The following is a 19,681-nucleotide window of genomic DNA, read 5'->3' on the forward strand; positions in this document are numbered from 1 at the left end:
GGTCAGAGGGTGGGAGGAAAGAGAAATTACTTAATGGGTACAATATGTATTATTTCGGTGAATACCCCAAAAGCCTTTATTTCTTATGTTTTTTTTCCTTAGGCATTTTTTCCAATTCGTCAGCAGTTATGGGTCAATTGCATGTCAAAGTGGGGATGTACAAGCCTCTCAAAACTCTACTTAGATATTGGAGATTTAAAGGCTTTCACCATAGTAGGTAGTATTGAAAAACAATTGAGTAGTATTGAAGTACAGGTGAATGCTTATCGGCATTGCATACATCTACAATTTTAGGAGTAAATATTGGTGGCAAAAGAAAAACAGCTTAAAACTGTATATCCTTGACTTAATATACCACTAAAACCATCAGAAGTTACAATTGTAAACATGATGATAGAAATCTGAAGCGCTGATTGTCAAACTCCAAGATACTTTCATTAGGATGAAATGCTGTCTTGTTAACATTTACCAGACCTCAAATTCCATTCACACTGACATGGAAAGTCTTTTAAATCTCCTTGGCAGCAGGAACTGTCCATTTTTCTTCTTAAATGCAATAAAGTTCCTTTTCTTTTTTTTAAAATTTTGTTGGAGACAGGGCCTTGCTATGTTGCCCAGGCTGGTCTCAAACATTCAGGACTCGAGTGATCCTTCAAATTCAGCTTCCCAAGTAGCTGAGACTACAGGTGCATGCCACTGTGCCCAGCAAAAATGTTTCTTTAAGAAATAGAGTCGACTCCTTGATCTGGTTTAAGGATACTTTATTATTGAACCAGTATGTACAAACTCTAACATGAAAATAATGAGTCACAGAATATCAAGACTATTTACAATACTTTTTTGTTTTTTACAAAACATTTTTACAAGATTACTTCGCTCTAAATAACATGACAGACATACACAAAAATCCAACTTTTTTTATTACATACATAAATAAATATTGACTTTAAATGACCACTGTAAGGGACATGAATTCTACAGACCACTTGGATGAGAAGGTAGCAGTTTTGTTATCTGCACACTACAATATAATTAAGTAAAGGGGGAAAATAATTTTATATAGACCTCTGTTAACCACTCCGTAAATCATATAACTCACTAAAATATTCAGTAGAGGTAAGACAGTCATGAGAATCCTCTCCATACCTGACACTGAGTCTGGGCATGCAAAATCACAGGTAGGAGTCAACATCTTTACAGATCTGTTTATATCTTGTAATAAACTTTAAAGTACATGCAACAGATATTTAGCCACTGTGTTCTGCCTATAATATGAAAGTTTATATAATAAGTTTTAGAGTTATTTGCAACCATAGGAATGAGTGAACTTGAAAACCCACGGCGTAAGAAAGAGCATTAAATAAATAAGTCAATATCACAAATGACATTTACGGATACATAGGGCAAAATTAGTATTTGTACTTGTATGATACAGACACAAGTCAAAATTCTGTCTTTTAATCAGGTGGTTTAGTGGACATAAAAGACACAGTTTAGGCCTTTGAAGTTAACCATAATAACTTCTTAGCTGTCCCTTAGTTTTTGGGACTTGCTCTAGAAATTTACTGGGTTTCTTACGAAGGGCAAATTCTCATCTATTCAGTAAAGATCATTCTCTAGCAACGGTTCTCAACCAGAGGTACCGTCCCTCAAGGGGTAGCTGGCAATATCTGGAGACATTTTTGGTTGTCTCAACTTGGGGGAGGGTGCAACTGGCATCTGGTGAGGAGAAAGTGTGGATGCTACTAAAAACCTACAGTGCACAAGACAACCCCCATAACAGAGAACTATCCAGCCCCAAAAGTCAATAGTGTTGAGGTTGAGATGAACCTCTGTATACAGTTGGCTATGTATCTAAGGTTTTCAGGACACAGATGTATTTCTAATCTTTGAACTTCGTTTAATACACATTACAAAAAATTATCTGCCATAAACTTTATCTTCTCTACCATGTCATATTAAAACAGTGAATGACTGAAAAGATCACATGTTGGTTTGCAAACATCATTCTATGGAGTTCCAGGTAGAAAAACAGGGTAACACAGATAAATTCATCATTAAGGAGCAAAGGTTGTAAATAAAAATAATGCATGTAACTGCAATGTATATCAAATTAACCACCTATATTTGATGACAATATTTTTGATGAGCTCAATTTTTTAAAGAGTCAATACTATTACTGGATATATTTTTCTCACATTAAATAAATGAATCTAATTTCAATAAAACATATTACAGAATTAGGCACCAAAACTTATGTTTGTTAAAAAACATAGATTTTATCCTTTATTAGACCAATCACATTTTTAAAATTCAAAAAATTGTAACTATATTTTTGATCATTTGAATAATATGGAGCTTATTAAAATCCACAAGAGAAACACGTTTTTTATTAGCCCATTAATAGCATTTTTCTTCCAGTAACACCAATACAATTTAAATTATTTATTTATATCAAAATTAGAAGCCCATAAGAGCTGCTTTAGATTTTTTTAAGGGAGATGTAAGTTTCAGAATCACCATCTGAACTAAAAATATCTGTACAATGTCTATTACCCAGACAAAAGAGGCATGATTAAATTTTATAAAAGTAAATTTATGTACTAATTTAATAATATTTTGTATCTATGTATAGACTTCCAGCATTTTTAACTATGCAACAGTACAAACATTTGCTGGCATAAACATTTGGATTTGTTCATGACAAGTTCGTGTAAAAGATAAATGGATAGCCGATAATGAAAATTTTTAATTTTTGAAATTTTAAGAACTTGAAATTCAGATGCTGGTGATGACACCAGAATAAAACATAGTTTTAGAGAAGCTATCTATGGTATCCATTTATTCAAGCTTAGGGATGTTTTCAAATGAAGACTGTTTTCTATTTTCGCCATTCAAAAATTCTTAGAACCAGGTAATTTCACAACTCAATGTGATAAATCCATCCCAACCTGTGACAGGAGCTGCAGAAAACCATTCAGAACCAACATGAACTTTCATTATCAGGTGTCCAATTTATGTTACTTGTACAAAGCTGCAAAACATTCCTGGAATATCCACTTCTAAAATAGTTTAACACACAGGAAACAGGTTTCAATATCTATTATCAGGTATCCTTGTTTATAAATGTGTTTCCTAAAGACATGCATCAACATCAGAAAAGTATTTTCTCTGCATTTTCATTTGCATCTGCCTTTAGACACTGCAGTGAAGCCCCGTGGACTCAATGACTTCTGAGTTATCCACTCTTCCCAGGAATGGCCAGGCATCTGCATGAGTTCAGGAAACAGTAAAACAACAAGAAGCAAGCACCACTGTCAAAACCTAAGGATAATGTTACTGATTTTCTTCCTGTTTTACTTAGGTAGGTAAAGACATGTGGACACCTTTCTTTTACAGTGTTTAATTTTGATAAATTGCTCTTTTCTCAGAATCAGCACTGATGGGGAAAATATATTATCCTTATGACCTTTAAAAGAGCTGTATCTTTACTCACTATTGGTGAGCTATGAAAACGATTTCTTCAGGGATTCATGCTCAAGGTATATTCATGTATACGCATGTGTCTGTGTGTATATATATGTATATGTACATATATTTGCATATATATACACATGCATTTATAATTATATAGACATGCATATCTATGCACATTTCAAACCATGTATGTGAGTATTCCTTCAAGGAAAAAAACAGTATTAAATTAAACATCTCTGCGTTTTAGGTTGTTACAATATACACTGCAACACTCTATATTGATAACACGTTTTGACTTAAGTTCATGCTACCAGGCACTAATTTGTAGCATAAACAATTTTCCAAAAAGTAAGATATAATAGATTTGAAAGCATATGGATGAATTAAGTGCAAGTAACTGTCCTTCTCTATCAATCAAAGGCCTTTTTTAAACATTACCAAGAATATTCTAGCATACAAATACCTTTCTTTGATTAAGAAAAGGCAAATCTCTGCAAAGATTTAAACATGCTCAAGAGTTGGGATTTTTTCATTTGAAGCAAGAAGTTTTGTGAATTTTCAGATGGTGAAACAGAAGTGCACCAAAAGCTATTATCCACATCGAGGAAAATAAGGGAAAATATAAATAAGATAACACATCAGGAAAATCTCTCACATAATACGATCAAATATTAAAAGGCATCCCTAAGAAATAATTTTCATTCCTCCAAGGTAAAATCTGGTTAACAGCTTATTTCATTGAGTTCCTCTGGCTTGGGTGTCTTTTGTAAATCATAATTTATAGAAGGAACTTTCATTTACCTTTGCGTAAAGAGCAGCATAAGGTACTTAAAGTAGGAGCATTTTTAGATTTAAATTCGTTGGTATATTTTAGATTACACATTTTCATTTAAAAATCACCTAGGATAAAAATGATCTTAGGAAAGATTCGAATCAACAAAGCTGTATAATCTTAGTTGATTTTTCATATTGAATCAATAATTTTGTCAAAAATACATTTTATTGATTAGATTTATGCTTAGTGTTATGTGTGAATTGTGTATTTGTTACTCTCCTTTTTGGGGCGGAGTTTGGTACTCCAAATTCAGGGAAAACTGAGTTCTGTTGTAATTCAATACAAATGAGCGACACCATACGTGAAAACAAAATTTAGCATTCAACAGGCCTATTCTTCATTTTCTCCAAGCTTGTAGGGAACTGGTGTCTGTCTTCACCAATCTACTGTTTCTCACTTGTCTCCAGATGTATCCGAGATTGACAGAAGTTCTTCCTGCACTAAAGTCACATAGGAGAGTACGGGCCTCTGAGCAGTTCCCACTGCCTCTGGAAGTGTGCATGTCTCGTGGCCGAAGTTGAACAAGCTTACACATCTGTTCAATTTCAAAAAATCTTTTTGAACAGTTTAGTATCTTTCTGGAGAAGGCTTGTAATGATGTGGATGACGATGCTTAAGATGAGATCCTAAAAAGTGACAAAATATGTCAGTCACATCCATTTATATGTATCAAATAAATGATAGAATTACTTTTATTTGTAGAAAAAGCACGAGACCCCGGCAAATGTTCCTTCCTATGACCATGTCTTTCCTATTCTGAATCTGAATATACAACCACGCTCTTTCTCTCCTTTTCCTGTTTTTCTCTTCCTCTTTGATGCCTTGCTAAACCATAAAATAATAAGAAAAACACAAGCTCCTTTCCTTAAGCTCACACTTATTCAATCAAACCATAATCCTTTTTTATTTGCTCAAAGAAGTTTTAAAAATTATCAAATACTTTTGTTAAATGGAATTTCTATGAAGGAATATCAGAAAAGCATTTATCCAGCAAAAATTTTAGAGGCTATCAAGCTCTCCCATTGTGATATTTTTTTCTTCAAATTATAAACATACCAAGTTATCAATTATAAGCATACCAATCTATCATTTTAAAAAATCAGAGTTAAAACTATGACTAATTCTCAATGCTTTATCCACACACTAATCATCAGACACTTTTTTTAATTTAAGCTTGAAAATAAAGTAAACGAAGTACATAATTTAAAAATCAGCAAGAGGCTGTTTTGAAAATCTAGGTGACAATTTTCTTTTTAAATTTTACTTGATTTAGCAATAAATGAAGTAGGTGGACTTGGGTCATATCATGAAGAAAATTCATGACATTTATTACAGTAATATCTATGTAACAAGAACATAAGTTCCTTAGGAAAATATTATTCCTATATTTCCTATATTGTGATATTTGAAAATATTGATTTAAAAATATTTCAGTTTGATATGAAACTACAGATTTTTTTCCCGTATGTATTTACGGTTTAAAAGACAAGGAAAAAAGCATGCATTATACAGGGAAAAATGCAAGGAAGGAAAAAAAATAAAGGAAGGATAGAGGAAAGGAGAAAAGAAGAGAGGGAAGGAGAGAGGGATGGAGAAAGGAAACAAGGAAGGAGCAAAGAAAGGAAGAAAAGGGGGGAAGAGGAAGGGAGGGAGAAAAAGAGCAATTAAGCATCAACCATGCATTTTACACTACAGGTTCCGGAGTAGAATCTAGTAAGTCGGTACAAACCGGGAGAAAGGATTTTAGATGATGACAATTTCCCTATCTCATAGAAACCTGTAATAGTGTTTTTATTTGTTTTCATTTTCCAGCAAGATTTTTCTCTATGTTCACAAGACCTGATACCCCACTCACTGTGTGCTGAAGAGGGTGGGAGCTCCGGCGTCCGGAACGTCTTGATGGTGGCCGGCCCCTCCCCTCCTGGGGTCAGCACTTGCACTTCCAGTCGGTAAAGAGTAGATGGTCTCAGATTGGGCACTGTTAGGACATAGTGATCCTAAGAGGACAATATAAAAGAGGATGCTCACTGACAACCTTTCAGAGACAACCCGTGATGCACAGAGAACGCAGACCAGTATTTCCCCCACTGGAGAATATCATACACAGGCAAGTGTGGCTGCTTGGTAAAGGCACAGTTTAATTTATAGACTATTTCTCATTTGTGGGGGTTCTCTGCCATATGGTTTCTTAGTACCTCACTCAATTCTTGGCAGCCTAAGACACTTGGCAGAGTTAAAATATGCTGAGGTGCCAGTTCTCAGGGCTCACTCCTGGGATTTTATTTATTTTTAATTTCTTAACATAAGACTTTCCCATGGTTTAAAGTCTTCAGTTGCACATCTTGTGATATGAATTCTTGATAATCCAAATTTCAGTGAATGAGCCAACTGTTTTTCTTAAAACACAGTATCTGTCAATGCCCACAACTGAATGTGTTTATTTTTATGCCAACACATTCTTCTCAAAACTCAATAAAACCTAGTACATTTATAGAATAACTACTCTCTAATTCCATGGAACTTTTCCTTCTGAGATTTCAGTTGTGTTTCTTTCCCTCCCCTGCCCTGCCCTGCCCCCCTTTTGGATTTTGTAACGGTAGTTGGCTACTCTAAGGGCATTTTCAGGGAGGGTAAAATCCCACACTATTTTTTTTTTTTTTGAAGCCAAGGAATTAAGTGACCTGGAAGACAGGCCAACTCATTACAGCCTCGAGCCAAATTTGAAGTTGGAGGGAAGACAGACAAACGACAAGCTTCTTTTAGCTATTCCCCCCCACCCCTCCCCAATTCAACACTTCAAACAGGGCATGTCCACTTGGACCAGAGAGACATGAGGTTAACAAAGATAGAAGAAAATGGCTCAATCACACATACAAGATAGGGTAAGGTCTTTTCATGAGTTGGCTCTAGTCATCAAACTTTATCTAGATGGCAGCTTATGCTACTTCTTAGCTATGCACAGTCACATTTGTAATGTGTTAATGCTTGCAAAAGATACACTCAGAAGAAGAAAATGCAAAAATAAGACTCAATAGTACAGCACACAGAATGACAGAGGTAGCCACCTCTGAAGGTCAGTATAAAGGAGCAGTAGATACCGATGACACGGACATAGTATAAGAAGTGGGACCTACGGAAGGCAGGATCTGGGACTGTGAAATAATGCTGTTGGGTAGGCTGTTCTGTCTGCTTTCCGTAGTGACCTCAGCCCAAGTCACTTGAAACCCAGTCATGGGCTGATAGAGATTGGCCTTGGCCATCTTCCAAGAAAAGTGACCCGTGATGTTCACATCCTGGACGATGAATGAAGCAGAAAGGTTCTCAGGCTTAGCTAGCACCTTAGAAAGAACATGACCTGCAGCAATGCAAGAAGGAAAACCAGGATTAGGTGATTGGAGAAGGTGTGCCCATGGGATCCACTGTAGGAATTTTCAGCGGCCAGTCTGTGGGATGATATTAATAGAAGCAATGTGACTTCGTTCTTTAAACATGGGTTCAGGCAATCACCCCTTTGACATACGGGGATAGGTTGAGTAGGAATCTCCTCACTACAACTTTGTACTAAATGCTTCTTCCAATCTTTCGGGGGTCATTTTTAGAATGCTCTTTTGAAGATGGAAGCAGGAGAGCAGTTTAGACCCTGGCAGGACTTAACTATTTCTTAAAGAATAGCATTGACTGCAGTGAGAAGGTAAATATTAAAGTTGTTAGAAGAGTTATTAAATCCAGGGCTTTTTTTTTTTTTTTTTCTTCTTTAGAGGCAGGATCTTGCTATGTTGCCCATGCTGGTCTGGAACTCCAGGTTTAAGTGATTCTCCCATCTCAGCCTCCCAAAGTAGTGGGATTTCAGGCATGAGCCGCCATGCCTGGTCAAATCCAGGGCATTTAAAAGAGTTTTTCCCACTGCAAGACAGGGACTTTGGCAAGGAAAGGGGTGGAAGGTACAGATGTGAGGTTTGCTAGGTTGGCATGGAAAGTGTGTGAGTATAACCCACACAGCAAAGAGGTGGGATAAAAATGAAATAATTATATCAAACTTTGCCAAAACACAAGCAGTATCTAAATGTTTGCCTTCATTTCCAAAGGGCAACATTACTATCAAAGGACATGTTTCCAAGGCTGTTAGGCTTTAAAATAACACATTCATTCCTACATATCTTCTGTCCACATTGGGTCATCATTACACAACTTAGAAAGAGAGGCACTTTTGGTTTTTATGGTCTTGTGAAATGCAGTTTGGCAAGGTTTGCAAAGTGCTGCTGACACCTTAGACCTAGACGCAGAAGTCCTTCAGGTGAAAACGTACCTGCTTCGCCAGGGCAGCCAATGGGCTTGTGGCTCTTCCCCTTAAGAGCAGAGCATGGTGGAGTAGTGAAGAAAATGGCCTCTGCCTTGGAGTGACCTTTTGGCCGTATTGCTTGGACAGTCACCTTATACTTACAGGAAAATGACAGATCTTGAAGAATTATATAATTTTCCTAGAGCAAGAGAAAGAGAATTATGCTAGCAATAAGTCTCATTAGGGATTAAAAAACACTGGCAAGAATTGAAATCATATTCCATCCAACAAGGATGTTTTCCTATATAGTGTGTGCAATATGGCTTTTATAAAATGTACAAAGCACACACTGTCTACATTTTGATTAATGACAATTGTGAAACACTCCCATGGCTGCAGGATATACCTTCTAGAATTAAACAGTATCATAATAATTCCTCATCAAAGCACGCTACTTCTAAGGTGACAACCAGCATTTCTGAGTTGGCAGCAGTGCAGGCAGTGATGTAAAGCTGTAAATACAAATCTAACTTTTTTCAGTTAAAAAAGAACTAATGCCGGCTTCTCTGAGACATAGAATTAGTTTATATGTAAGTTTTTCTGTTAAAAAATATTCTTTAGCAATGTAATTTTTCCCTTCTTTGGAGTGCTGTTACTGTTTTCTGCCATAATGTTGTGATTAAATATAAATAAAAGAAAGAGGCTAAATGGTAAGGAGTCAGGGGCTAAGAATGTAACTTTACGATAATGTCGAAAGATGACATTTCCTGTGATAATAGGTATGTACCTCTGTTTCTTTTATATTTGGCTAAGTTGCACTTATCCATTCTGTTTTGTATTTACCAATTCTTACTGTATATGTATAAAAGTGCAGATGGATAGCTGGGCATGGTGACTCGTGTCATAGTCCTAGCCACTTGAGAGGCTGAGGTGGGAGGATTGCTTGAACTCAGGAGTTTGTGACCAGCCTGGGCAACATAGTGAGACTTCATGTTTTGTGTGTGTGTGTGTGTGTGTGTGTGTGTGTGTGCGCGTGCGCGTTTAATTATTTTAAGAGAGAAAAAAGGCACAGATGGAACATCTCTGGTACTCATTGGATGATGGGTAGGGGGTCTTGCTAGAAAGCAGCAGGGCTGAAGGGAAAAACATGAGACAATAATTAAAATGAAAACTGAGGCATGAGTGATTAAGTGAGGAGTGGAAGTGGCAGCAGGTGACACAGCACTGAATGTCAAAAGAGATGGGGAGTGACCTCCAGGCCTGCTGGCCCTTCATCCAGATGGTGACAGGAGATGGGGTGCACCCCACTCTGCAGCCAGTTAGTATAAACAGTGAATAGGAAACAAATCAATCTGGACAATGCAAGCCCAATCCAAGCCCAAGCCAAGGCCGCCATGTCTCTTTGGGAGTCTGAATTGCTTTTGTTTGGAAATAAATCTGCTCTTTATATGGGACTGTATTGGAATCCAAGGTTAGCTATTAAGGATCCTGTTTCACAGATATTTCAAGATTGCTTTCATGTTGCATAGGAGGCAGACATCTGCAGCAATAAGTGAATTAGTGGATGCTCCATTGTAGCATAAAAACAAATTATAATAGGCCGGGCGCGGTGGCTCAAGCCTGTAATCCCAGCACTTTGGGAGGCCGAGACGGGCGGATCACGAGGTCAGGAGATCGAGACCATCCTGGCTAACACGGTGAAACCCCGTTTCTACTAAAAAATACAAAAAATTAGCCGGGCGAGGTGGCGGGCGCCTGTAGTCCCAGCTACTCGGGAGGCTAAGGCAGGAGAATGGCGTAAACCCGGAAGGCGGAGTTTGCAGTGAGCCGAGATCGCGCCACTGTACTCCAGCCTGGGCCACAGAGCGAGACTCCGTCTCAAAAAACAAACAAACAAAAACCAAATTATAATAATTGGATCTAAAGGTTTAAAAATAAATACAGATAAGTTCTAAGGCCCTAGAAGGATAATTTTTCAGGAGTTTGATTTTTATTTCTACTGGATACATTACATCTGCTCAGCAAATAGTTGTTACCACTTTCAGAGTTCCTAAAGATGATAAGCCTAGGATTGGGGAATTGCACTGACATAAGCCCAGTTCTGTGGGGTTCTGAGGCACGCACATATCAGTAAAACAAAAACCTCACCCCTCTGCCCACAAAAATGTTAATAATTCTCGCTTCTGTTTATTTCTTTCTCCACTTTTCAAGTCAATTTCCCTATTTAGAATGTCTGTTGAATTATTTTACTGAAGGTCACAAACATTGGAGTTAATTTAAGGATAAATAAAGGGAGAAACCTTGGTGAACATGAGACAAACCAAATCCAGTAAAACAGAAAAAGAAGCTGTGTATTTCTGAAAATCCAGTGACTTGTTTTATCTTATTATCTTAAAATTATGCCAGTAGGTCTGGTTCTTAAAATATGGTGCTTGCTTTAGAAAATGTTCAAAACAAAATATTCTAGTTATATATCACAAATCAAAACACTGTATGTTTGGGGCCATGTTTTTGGATTTTTTAAACTGTCCTGAGGTAGTACATATAAATTGCCATCACAGTGTATTATACACTTTGTATAATACAATGATCTCTTAAACATTTTGTGTTGGTTTGTTGATTCTAATCTATAATTCATGTACTAACCCCAAAATATTTAGAATAATATTTTGGGCAATATTGACAGAGTTGCTATCCTCAGAGAGTTTAATGTTCTCTTAAAGTTAAAAGGCAAAATATTGGTGCATGCTATACAGGACAGGGAGATTATTTCACTAACTGAGCTGATGGCATTTAGGGACATGGTACGAAATGATAGAGTCACATAGAAATTCACTTGTACAATTACACCTTTAGATCACGGTGACATGTCAAAATTCAGAAAATAATTCAAAGTTTTGTCCAGTTAAGATGAAGCACACAGATACTCAGGCATATTTTCACCTGAAATATGGGAGTTCTTTAAGAACTGTGTCTTTAGTCTCTGCACTTTAGGTTTTGCTCCATGATGATAACAGAGTAAGCTCCCAGTGCAATGGTGTGAATGGATAAAATAATGAGTGAATATAATGATCATTCTGTTTTCCACTTCCATCAAGTCATTACTCAATAGCTGATTTGTGAGAATGACTTATCTGTTTGACATGTCTAGTTTGTATATCCTCTGGTCTAATTATGTTCACAGATCAAGTTGGCCTAGAGATCATGTCCTTACGTGGGTCATGCCAGATGATGCCTCTGATCCGGTTGTTCTGTTGTGGGCACACACTTCGGGAAACCACCGCACATGATATTGGTTGACAGTAGGATCTATAATGCCAAAACACACAACCAAAAATAATAGGCTGGATGTTACATTCCATGTAGCCTGGGGTTCTTGAACTTGAGAGGAGAAAAGGAGAGGAAATGAAACTCTACAGGTGACCAGTAAATGCACAGGTGAGCCAAAGGAGGTGAGATTCTGATTACTTCATAATTATAATAATTAATAATTCTGAATACTTAATGATTAAGAACAAAGTAAGGGAAAAAAGTAATATACTGCCAAGGGAAAACCTGTGCTGAAGTGCAAGTACTAAGTAGAAAAAAAAAATTAGTAAAGTCATAGCAAAATGATTCAAAAGATGTCTTGAGAATAACCTAACCGTGGTTTTTACAGTAGGCAAAGCCCTATAGTGAAAGGTAACACCTAGCAACAGCTCTTGTAATTCCTGTTGTAGAAGAGAATCATCAGAAGATTCTCAATCCTACATCTTTTTAAAAATAAAAGTGAGATACTACTGAATCCACACAAGAACAAAAACATTGCCTTCACACTTGCAGAATTGGCTATCCATGTTTATTTCCTGTTACGTATTGCCATAAAGAAGTTCTTTTGTCAAAAGGATAGGGATGTATGCTTCCCACTCCCCCTTAACCAAGTGCATCGTGGCATTTCTGTATGGCTGATCCCTACTGAAATATGACTTGGTGTTCTCAAACACAGGCCAGAAGACTGACCCTTTGAACGTGTTTATTCCCAGGGCAAGAGGCATATTTTCTGTACATTTCTTTACTTTGGACAATAAAGTGGGGGGAAAAAAAGAGAAAATAATGACAAGCAACTCAATGAGTGTGGGAAAGCAGGCCTTGACAGTCTCGGGTTTATTAATCACCCCAGTGTGTCCGAGGGGTGTGAAATGGCACCAAACGGCACTATTTTGCAGGTGATTAACATCTTGTCCCCAACATCATGCCAAGTGTTTGATGGGGGTTTTCAGAGGACAAAACTCTTTGAGGAAATTGGGTTGATCTAGTGGGAACTTTGCTTTGAGCACTTTGGAACCAGAAAAGAAGAACTTTAAATGAGAGAAAGCAAACGGATATAAAAGTGGGCACTTAGGGCATTTAGTTAAAAGAGAAATCACATACTAGAGTTTTAATTTTTATATAGCAGACGTCAAGCGTTTATTTTTTAAAAAAAGAATTATAGGTTATGCACAAGGCTGACGTCAATCACTGAGTGTGTTCATGTTCTTCCATTCAACAGCAGTGAAATAATCACACAGGAGTGGCTGCTGCCCTCCTAAATTTTACATAGAAATGGGGCCAATAATAACAGAGAATAAATACAATACATAGATAAGATAGATATTATGTTAGAAGGTAATTAAGTCTACATATAAATACAGAAGGTGGCTGGGCATGGTGGCTCACGCCTGTAATCCCAGCACTTTGGGAGGCCGAGGCAGGCAGATCACAAGGTCAGGAGTTCGAGACCACCCTGGCCAACATGGTGAAACCCCCTCTCTACTAAACATACAAAAATTAGCCAGGCGTGGTGGCAGGTGCCTGTAATCCCAGCTACTCGGGAGGCCGAGGCCGGAGAATCTCTTGAAACTGGAAAGCGGATGTTCAGTGAGCCAAGATCGCCACTGCACTCTAGTTGGGGCAACAAGAGGGAAACTTCATCCCCTTTGCCCCTGCCCCCACAAAAAAACCCAGAAGGTAAGAGCAGTAGGGTGCATTGACAAAAAGTGCTGATTTTATATAAGGCGGCTGGCGTGTGTTCAATTCTGAGTCAGGACTTGAAGAAGGTGTAGCAGTGGGTAGTGGCACTGCAGAGACCTGTGGGAGGGCGTTCTCAGCCAGCCCTGTCCAACAGAACTGGCGGTTGGGATGGAAATGTTCTGTCTGTGGTAAACACTAGTCACCTGTGCCTATAAAGAACTTCACATGTCTTCTGTTTAACAGAGAAATTAAATTCTTTATTCTGTTTCATTTTAATTAATTTACATTTAAACAGCTGCAGATGGCCATGGTTACAATATTGGGCAGCTTAAAAGCTCTACCAGCGGCCGGGTGTGGTGGCTCAAGCCTGTAATCCCAGCACTTTGGGAGGCCGAGACGGGTGGATCACGAGGTCAGGAGATTGAGACCATCCTGGCGAACACGGTGAAACCCCGTCTCTACTAAAAAAAAAAAAAACTAGCCGGGAGAGGTGGCGGGCGCCTGTAGTCCCAGCTACTCGGGAGGCTGAGACAGGAGAATGGTGTGAACCCGGGAGGCGGAGCTTGCAGTGAGCTGAGATCCAGCCACTGCATTCCAGCCCGGGCGACAGAGCGAGACTCCATCTCAAAAAAAAAAAAAAAAGCTCTACCAGCAGGGAATACACAGCACGTGTCAAAGTGCTGACATGAGAACGGAGCATGACAGATGACTGAGGGTCTTTGGTGAAGAGCAGTCAGGGGACTTGGGGTGGCTATATTACAGGAATACGAGGAGGCTTGGCTGCCCCGGGGATCCTCCATATCCTAAAAATCCTTTACATATTTTACAATGCAATTATATTTTCATAGGAGGCAGCATCAAGAGTGACACACAGGGCACTCCTTTTGGGTTCCCTCCCTTTTGTTAGCTCTAAATCTCGCCATGTCTGAGTTCACTGCACTTGCATCTTCTCTCTGTGTCACCTCCATCAATACTTCATTGATTCCCATGGCTTGAAAAATTTTTCTGCTGACAGCTCCCAAATGTCTATTTCCACCTGAGCTAGTCCCTTGAAGAGCTGATGCTCCCTCCTTCCTCTCCCATGTGGAGGCTTTCCAAACTCAACTTTGCTGAAGCTACCATGTTGATTTCTGCACCTCAACTTCTCCTTGAATTCACGCTTTTCTTTCTGGCTGTAGGATGCAGAATTTTGACCCCACAGATGACCTTCGAGGAAGGTGGGCTTCAGCAAGCAACTCCAGCAGCCTCAGTGAGCCTCATTCCCTTTATCTGAAAATAAGGATACTAACTCAGCCAATGCAATAGGTTTGGTGTGAGTTTTAAATCAGTTCATGTACTGGTTTTCTATAGCTGCTGTGACAAATTACCATGAGTGTAGCTGCATAAAACAATATAAATGTCTTCTCTTCTGTAGGTTTGAAATGGGTGTCACTGGCCTAAAATCAAGGCAGGCCTGTACTCCTTTCTGGAGGCTCCAGGGAAGAATGTATTTTCATGACTTTTCCGTTTTCTAGAGGCTTCTGGCGTTCCTTGGCTGGTGGTGCCCTTTCACCAGCTTCAAAGTGAACAACACTGGGCTGAGTCCTTTGCACCATGCCATCTCTCTGATTCTCGCACTCTGCTTCCCTCTTCTACTTTTAAGGACTTTTGGGATTGTATTCGTTTCCACTCAAATAATTAAGGGTAATGTCCGCATCTCAAGGTTGGCTTTGAGTCACTGAATGGCTTTTCTCTGCCCTCTGAATAAGGACACTAATACTCCTTAGCCTGGCTTTCAGGTCTCCACTGCCTCTGCATATTCATCTCATGCAGAGACTCCTCTCATTCCCAATGTTTTGTTTGATTCTGTTGTTACTTCATGAATCCCTGTCAACCCCATTTGGTTAGAGCTCCATAACTACAAAGATAATGCCTATTTGCTGTCACTGTTGCATAAACAAAGATGAGCATGGTGCCTGGCAGGTGATAAACAGACAGTAAACATTTAATGAATAAATGAGTGAAAGAAGATATACCAGTTCAAATTCATTTTTATTTCTCTACTCATTCTGGCAACAGTGAAAATAATTCCTTATAATCTAAGATATGGAAGAAATAGTGTGAAAAGGCATGATATTACATAAGGAAATGAAAAGCAATCTGAGAAAGTAAAATATAAATTAAACTTAGATTTAAAATGCCCTGAAAGTATCGTAAATGGCACCCCCAAATGACCAGTACGGGGACATTTATTTTTTTAAAAGCAAGCCCTAAAAATGCCCACACTCGTTTATGTGACTTGAGTTCCATTTTAACAGGTCGATTCATAGATATTGGCTTTGATGGAAGTTATCTATACAAACATCACGTCCTTAGTTTTATCTTGCTAATTAATAAAATCCTAAGAGCTTGTATTTTAGGTTATGACTGCAGGTCTCAATCTGTAACTAGAATATTAAAAATAGCATCGTTCAGGCTGGGCGTGGTGGCTCATGCCTGTTATCCCAGCACTTTGGGAGGTTGAGGCGGGTGGATTGTCTGAGGTCAGGAGCTCAAGAGCAGCCTGGCCAGCATGGTGAAACCCTGTCTCTACTAAAAATACAAAAATTAGCCGGATATGGTGGCACATGCTTGTAATCCCAGCTACTCGGGAGGCTAAGGCAGGAGAATTGCTTGAACCCAGGAAGTAGATGTTGCAGTGAGCTGAGATCATGCCATTGCACTCCAGTCCGGGCAACAGAGTGAGACTCTGCCTCAAAAAAAAAAAAAAAAAATAATAATAATAATAATAATAAAATAAATAGCCAAACACTTCCTGAAGGGCTGTATATGAAAATTCTGTGCTAAATACCCAACTGATCTGGTTCCTTAGCTTAATTCTTTCCACAAATAAATGACATTACAAAGAAAGTACTTGAAAATATTTTTAAGTGATAAAAACTTTACTTGTAATATGCTTCAACTATGGTTCAAAAATTAGATGGATCTAATTTTCTTTTCAAATAGATCTAACTCACAGTGTCTGGCATAAATAAAGAGCTCTAAAATTTTTCATTAAATGTGAATTCCTCAGTTTGCAAAAGTCTAATGACCAAGAAGGATAGGGTTATTGACATTAGAGCTCTGAGAAAGAGGCAATCCTTGGGTTCCACAGAATAATAATTGCTGTAAAAAGAATTGTAAGTCATAGCATTAGGGAAGGGGGCACACACTAAGAGAGGTGTCACAGAATGCCAGTTCCACCAGGGTAGGGATTTTTGTCTGCCTCTTTGCAGTGTTTTAGCACCAGAAATGGTGCAATGCATACAGTAGGTGCTCAATAAAGGTTAGTTGAATGAAGTCCTCTCATGGATCAATGCCCCGTACTCTATCTGTAAAAATGATCTGGTGAAACAGAATTTTCTGATGTTGTACAACTAAAGTAAGAATTTCTGAGTACCACATAGGCACGTTACTTAAAATAGAAGCATGAATGTTTCCTCTATGTCTGAGCTAAGTTTTCACATTTATGTTGTAAAAACACAAAGTCTAGAGCTAGAAAACCATCAAGGTGCAGTGACTCATGCCTTCAACCCCAGTGTTTTGGGAGGCTGAAGCTGAAGGATCACCTGAGGCCAGGAGTTTGAGACCATCCTGGGTGACATAGGAAGACCGCATCTCTACAAAAAATAAATTAAAAAAAATTAGCTGGGCCGCCAGGCACTGTGGGTCACGCCTGTAATCCCAGCACTCTGGGAGGCCGAGATGGTTGGGTCACCTGAGGGTGGGAGTTTGAGACCAGCCTGACCAACATGGAGAAACCCCGTCTCTACTAAAAATACAAAATTAGCCAAGCATGGTGGCACATGCCTGTAATCCCAGCTACTTGGGAGGCTGAGACAGGAGAATCGCTTAAACCCGGAAGGCAGAGGTTGCAGTGAGCTGAGATTGTGCCATTGCACTCCAGCCTAGGCAACAAGAGAGAAACTCCTTCTAAAAAAAAAAAAAAGGAAGAAAGAAAAGAAAATTAGCCGGGCATGGTGGTGCATGTCTGTAGTCCCAGCTTCTTGGGAGGCTGAGGCAGGAGGATTGCTTGAGGCCAGGAGTTTGAGGATGCAGTGAGCTATGATCATGCCACTGCACTCCAGCCTGGGTGACAGAGCAAGACTCTGTCTCTACGACAAAAAAAGGAAAGAAGAAAGAAAGAAAAGAAAAAGAAGGAGAGGAGAGGAGAGGGGAGGGGAGGGGAGGGGAGGGGAAGGCCGGGCGCAGTGGCTCAAGCCTGTAATCCCAGCACTTTGGGAGGCCGAGACGGGTGGATCACGAGGTCAGGAGATCGAGACCATCCTGGCTAACACGGTGAAACCCCGTCTCTACTAAAAATACAAAAAACTAGCCGGGTGAGGTGACGGGCCCCTGTAGTCCCAGCTACTCGGGACGCTGAGCCAGGAGAATGGCATGAACCTGGGAGGCGGCGCTTGCAGTGAGCTGAGATCCGGCCACTGCACTCCAGCCTGGGCAACAGAGCGAGACTCCGCCTCAAAAAATAAAAAAAAAAAAAAAAAAAATAAATAAATAAATAAATAAATAAAAGAAAGGAAAGGAAAGGAAAAAGGAGAAAGAAAGAAAAGGAGAGAGAGGGAGGGAGAGAGGAAGGGAAGGGAGGGGAGGGGAGGGGAAGGAAGGAAGGGAAGGGAGGAAGGAAGGAAGGAAGGAGGAAGGAAGGAAGGAAGGAAGGAAGGAAGGAAGGAAGGAAGGAAGGGAGGGAGGAAGGAAGGTTAGAAAGCCTAAAACAATTGTTTATTCTATTATTACACAGTAAAAATGAAATAATATCAATGGAGTAATAAAATTACTAACAAAATTAGCTAAGTGAAATTGTTTTAAAATAGTTTGTTCACCAAATGCAATGTTGAAAATATTTATTTTCTCCCAGAGCATTCACTATTATAATCCAACTACTATGTGTATTAAGTGAAGAAAGCTAAGATTTGACGTTTAATTCGTTTATCTATGAAAGTACATGCTACATCCTAATAACTGAAACTGTCACTGAAAAATGTTGAGGGAAATGAATAGATTTGGGCTTTTAGGTCCCTAACTCCAAGTCCAAAAGCAATATTTTGCCCACCATCACTTTTAGGAATGTGACGTAAGAACCCATTTCTGTTTATAATGGAGTTTTGATTAATGAACAAGATTCTTTTCTTCCCTTATTTGCCAAAAGCATTAAGTCCTTTTAGGTTTTCAACTCAGTGTGTCCACAATTGGAAATAAATTATAATTCAAAAATATTCAGCTACTTGTCAAGGAGTTTGAAACCACTTTAGATGGATCTATTGAGTTTCATACAGAGCAGACAATTTCTCATTTTACAAAGTCAAAAAATCCAGAAAATCCAGCCAAAGTGTCCTTTCCCATGACAGAAACGGTGCTGATATTCACATTCCGTACAGAGCTCCGATGCTAGTAATACTGAGTCCATTTCAAAGGTCTCCTTTCCTACATGTGTGATAATTATGAATAAGAACATGTTTTATGAATGTCTGGGGAAACTTTGGTTTGGGATTCTGTAGATCATATGGTGAGTACATAAAACGTTTCTGGAAGGAGGAAAAATGTGGAGTAAGTTTGAAACACATACTTTCCTCTTCATTGTTCTTTGGACTTTCCAAAGCTTCCTGCCACTCCCTTCTATCATGTGTTCAACCTCATGAGCTCTGCTACAATTTATATGTACATTTGGCTTTCAAATTTAAAACAGCAAGGGAAATTGGAATGGATAAAATTTAAGAAAAAGGACTTTTTGGAAAAATACAAAACTCTAATTAGAGCATGAGCTGTTCTCAGCTCCTAATAGTAAGTGGGTGTGTGATCCAATGGAAATCAACTAACATTTGCAGATCCCCTGACAGTATAGTCAGTGGATTGACCATAGCTCCAGTCAAATCCACAATACTATCACACAGCTACCTCCTGAGCTACAAGTATGTATTTCTCACTGCCTATAACATTTTCTGGCTATCATGCAGTTATCTCAAATTCAACACACCAAAACCAAATTCTCCATATCATGGAGACATATCCCAGGAAACATCATAATTCTACTGCTCACAATCTTTGTTAATCGAAGTACTGTTAGT

General features: G+C 38.8%; 1 protein-coding gene across 2 annotated transcripts in view; it reads right to left on the reverse strand.

The window, feature by feature from the left end:
* Positions 1-744: 744 nt before the first annotated feature.
* ANOS1 (anosmin 1) overlaps positions 745-19,681 on the reverse strand; it is a 211,239-nt gene continuing 192,302 nt past the window's right edge. For both annotated transcript variants that reach the window (XM_033201283.1, XM_033201282.1), the window contains exons 10-14: positions 11,806-11,900; positions 8,619-8,790; positions 7,447-7,667; positions 6,168-6,309; positions 745-4,938 (exon numbers count right to left, since the gene is read on the reverse strand). In XM_033201283.1, coding sequence (XP_033057174.1) covers positions 4,880-4,938; positions 6,168-6,309; positions 7,447-7,667; positions 8,619-8,790; positions 11,806-11,900 — 689 coding nt within the window. In that variant the 3' untranslated portion in view covers positions 745-4,879. The remainder of the gene's footprint in view (positions 4,939-6,167; positions 6,310-7,446; positions 7,668-8,618; positions 8,791-11,805; positions 11,901-19,681) is intronic.

The sequence above is a fragment of the Trachypithecus francoisi genome, unplaced genomic scaffold (assembly GCF_009764315.1).
Source record: "Trachypithecus francoisi isolate TF-2019V2 unplaced genomic scaffold, Tfra_2.0 Lachesis_group6, whole genome shotgun sequence".
Classification (NCBI taxonomy): domain Eukaryota; kingdom Metazoa; phylum Chordata; class Mammalia; order Primates; family Cercopithecidae; genus Trachypithecus; species Trachypithecus francoisi.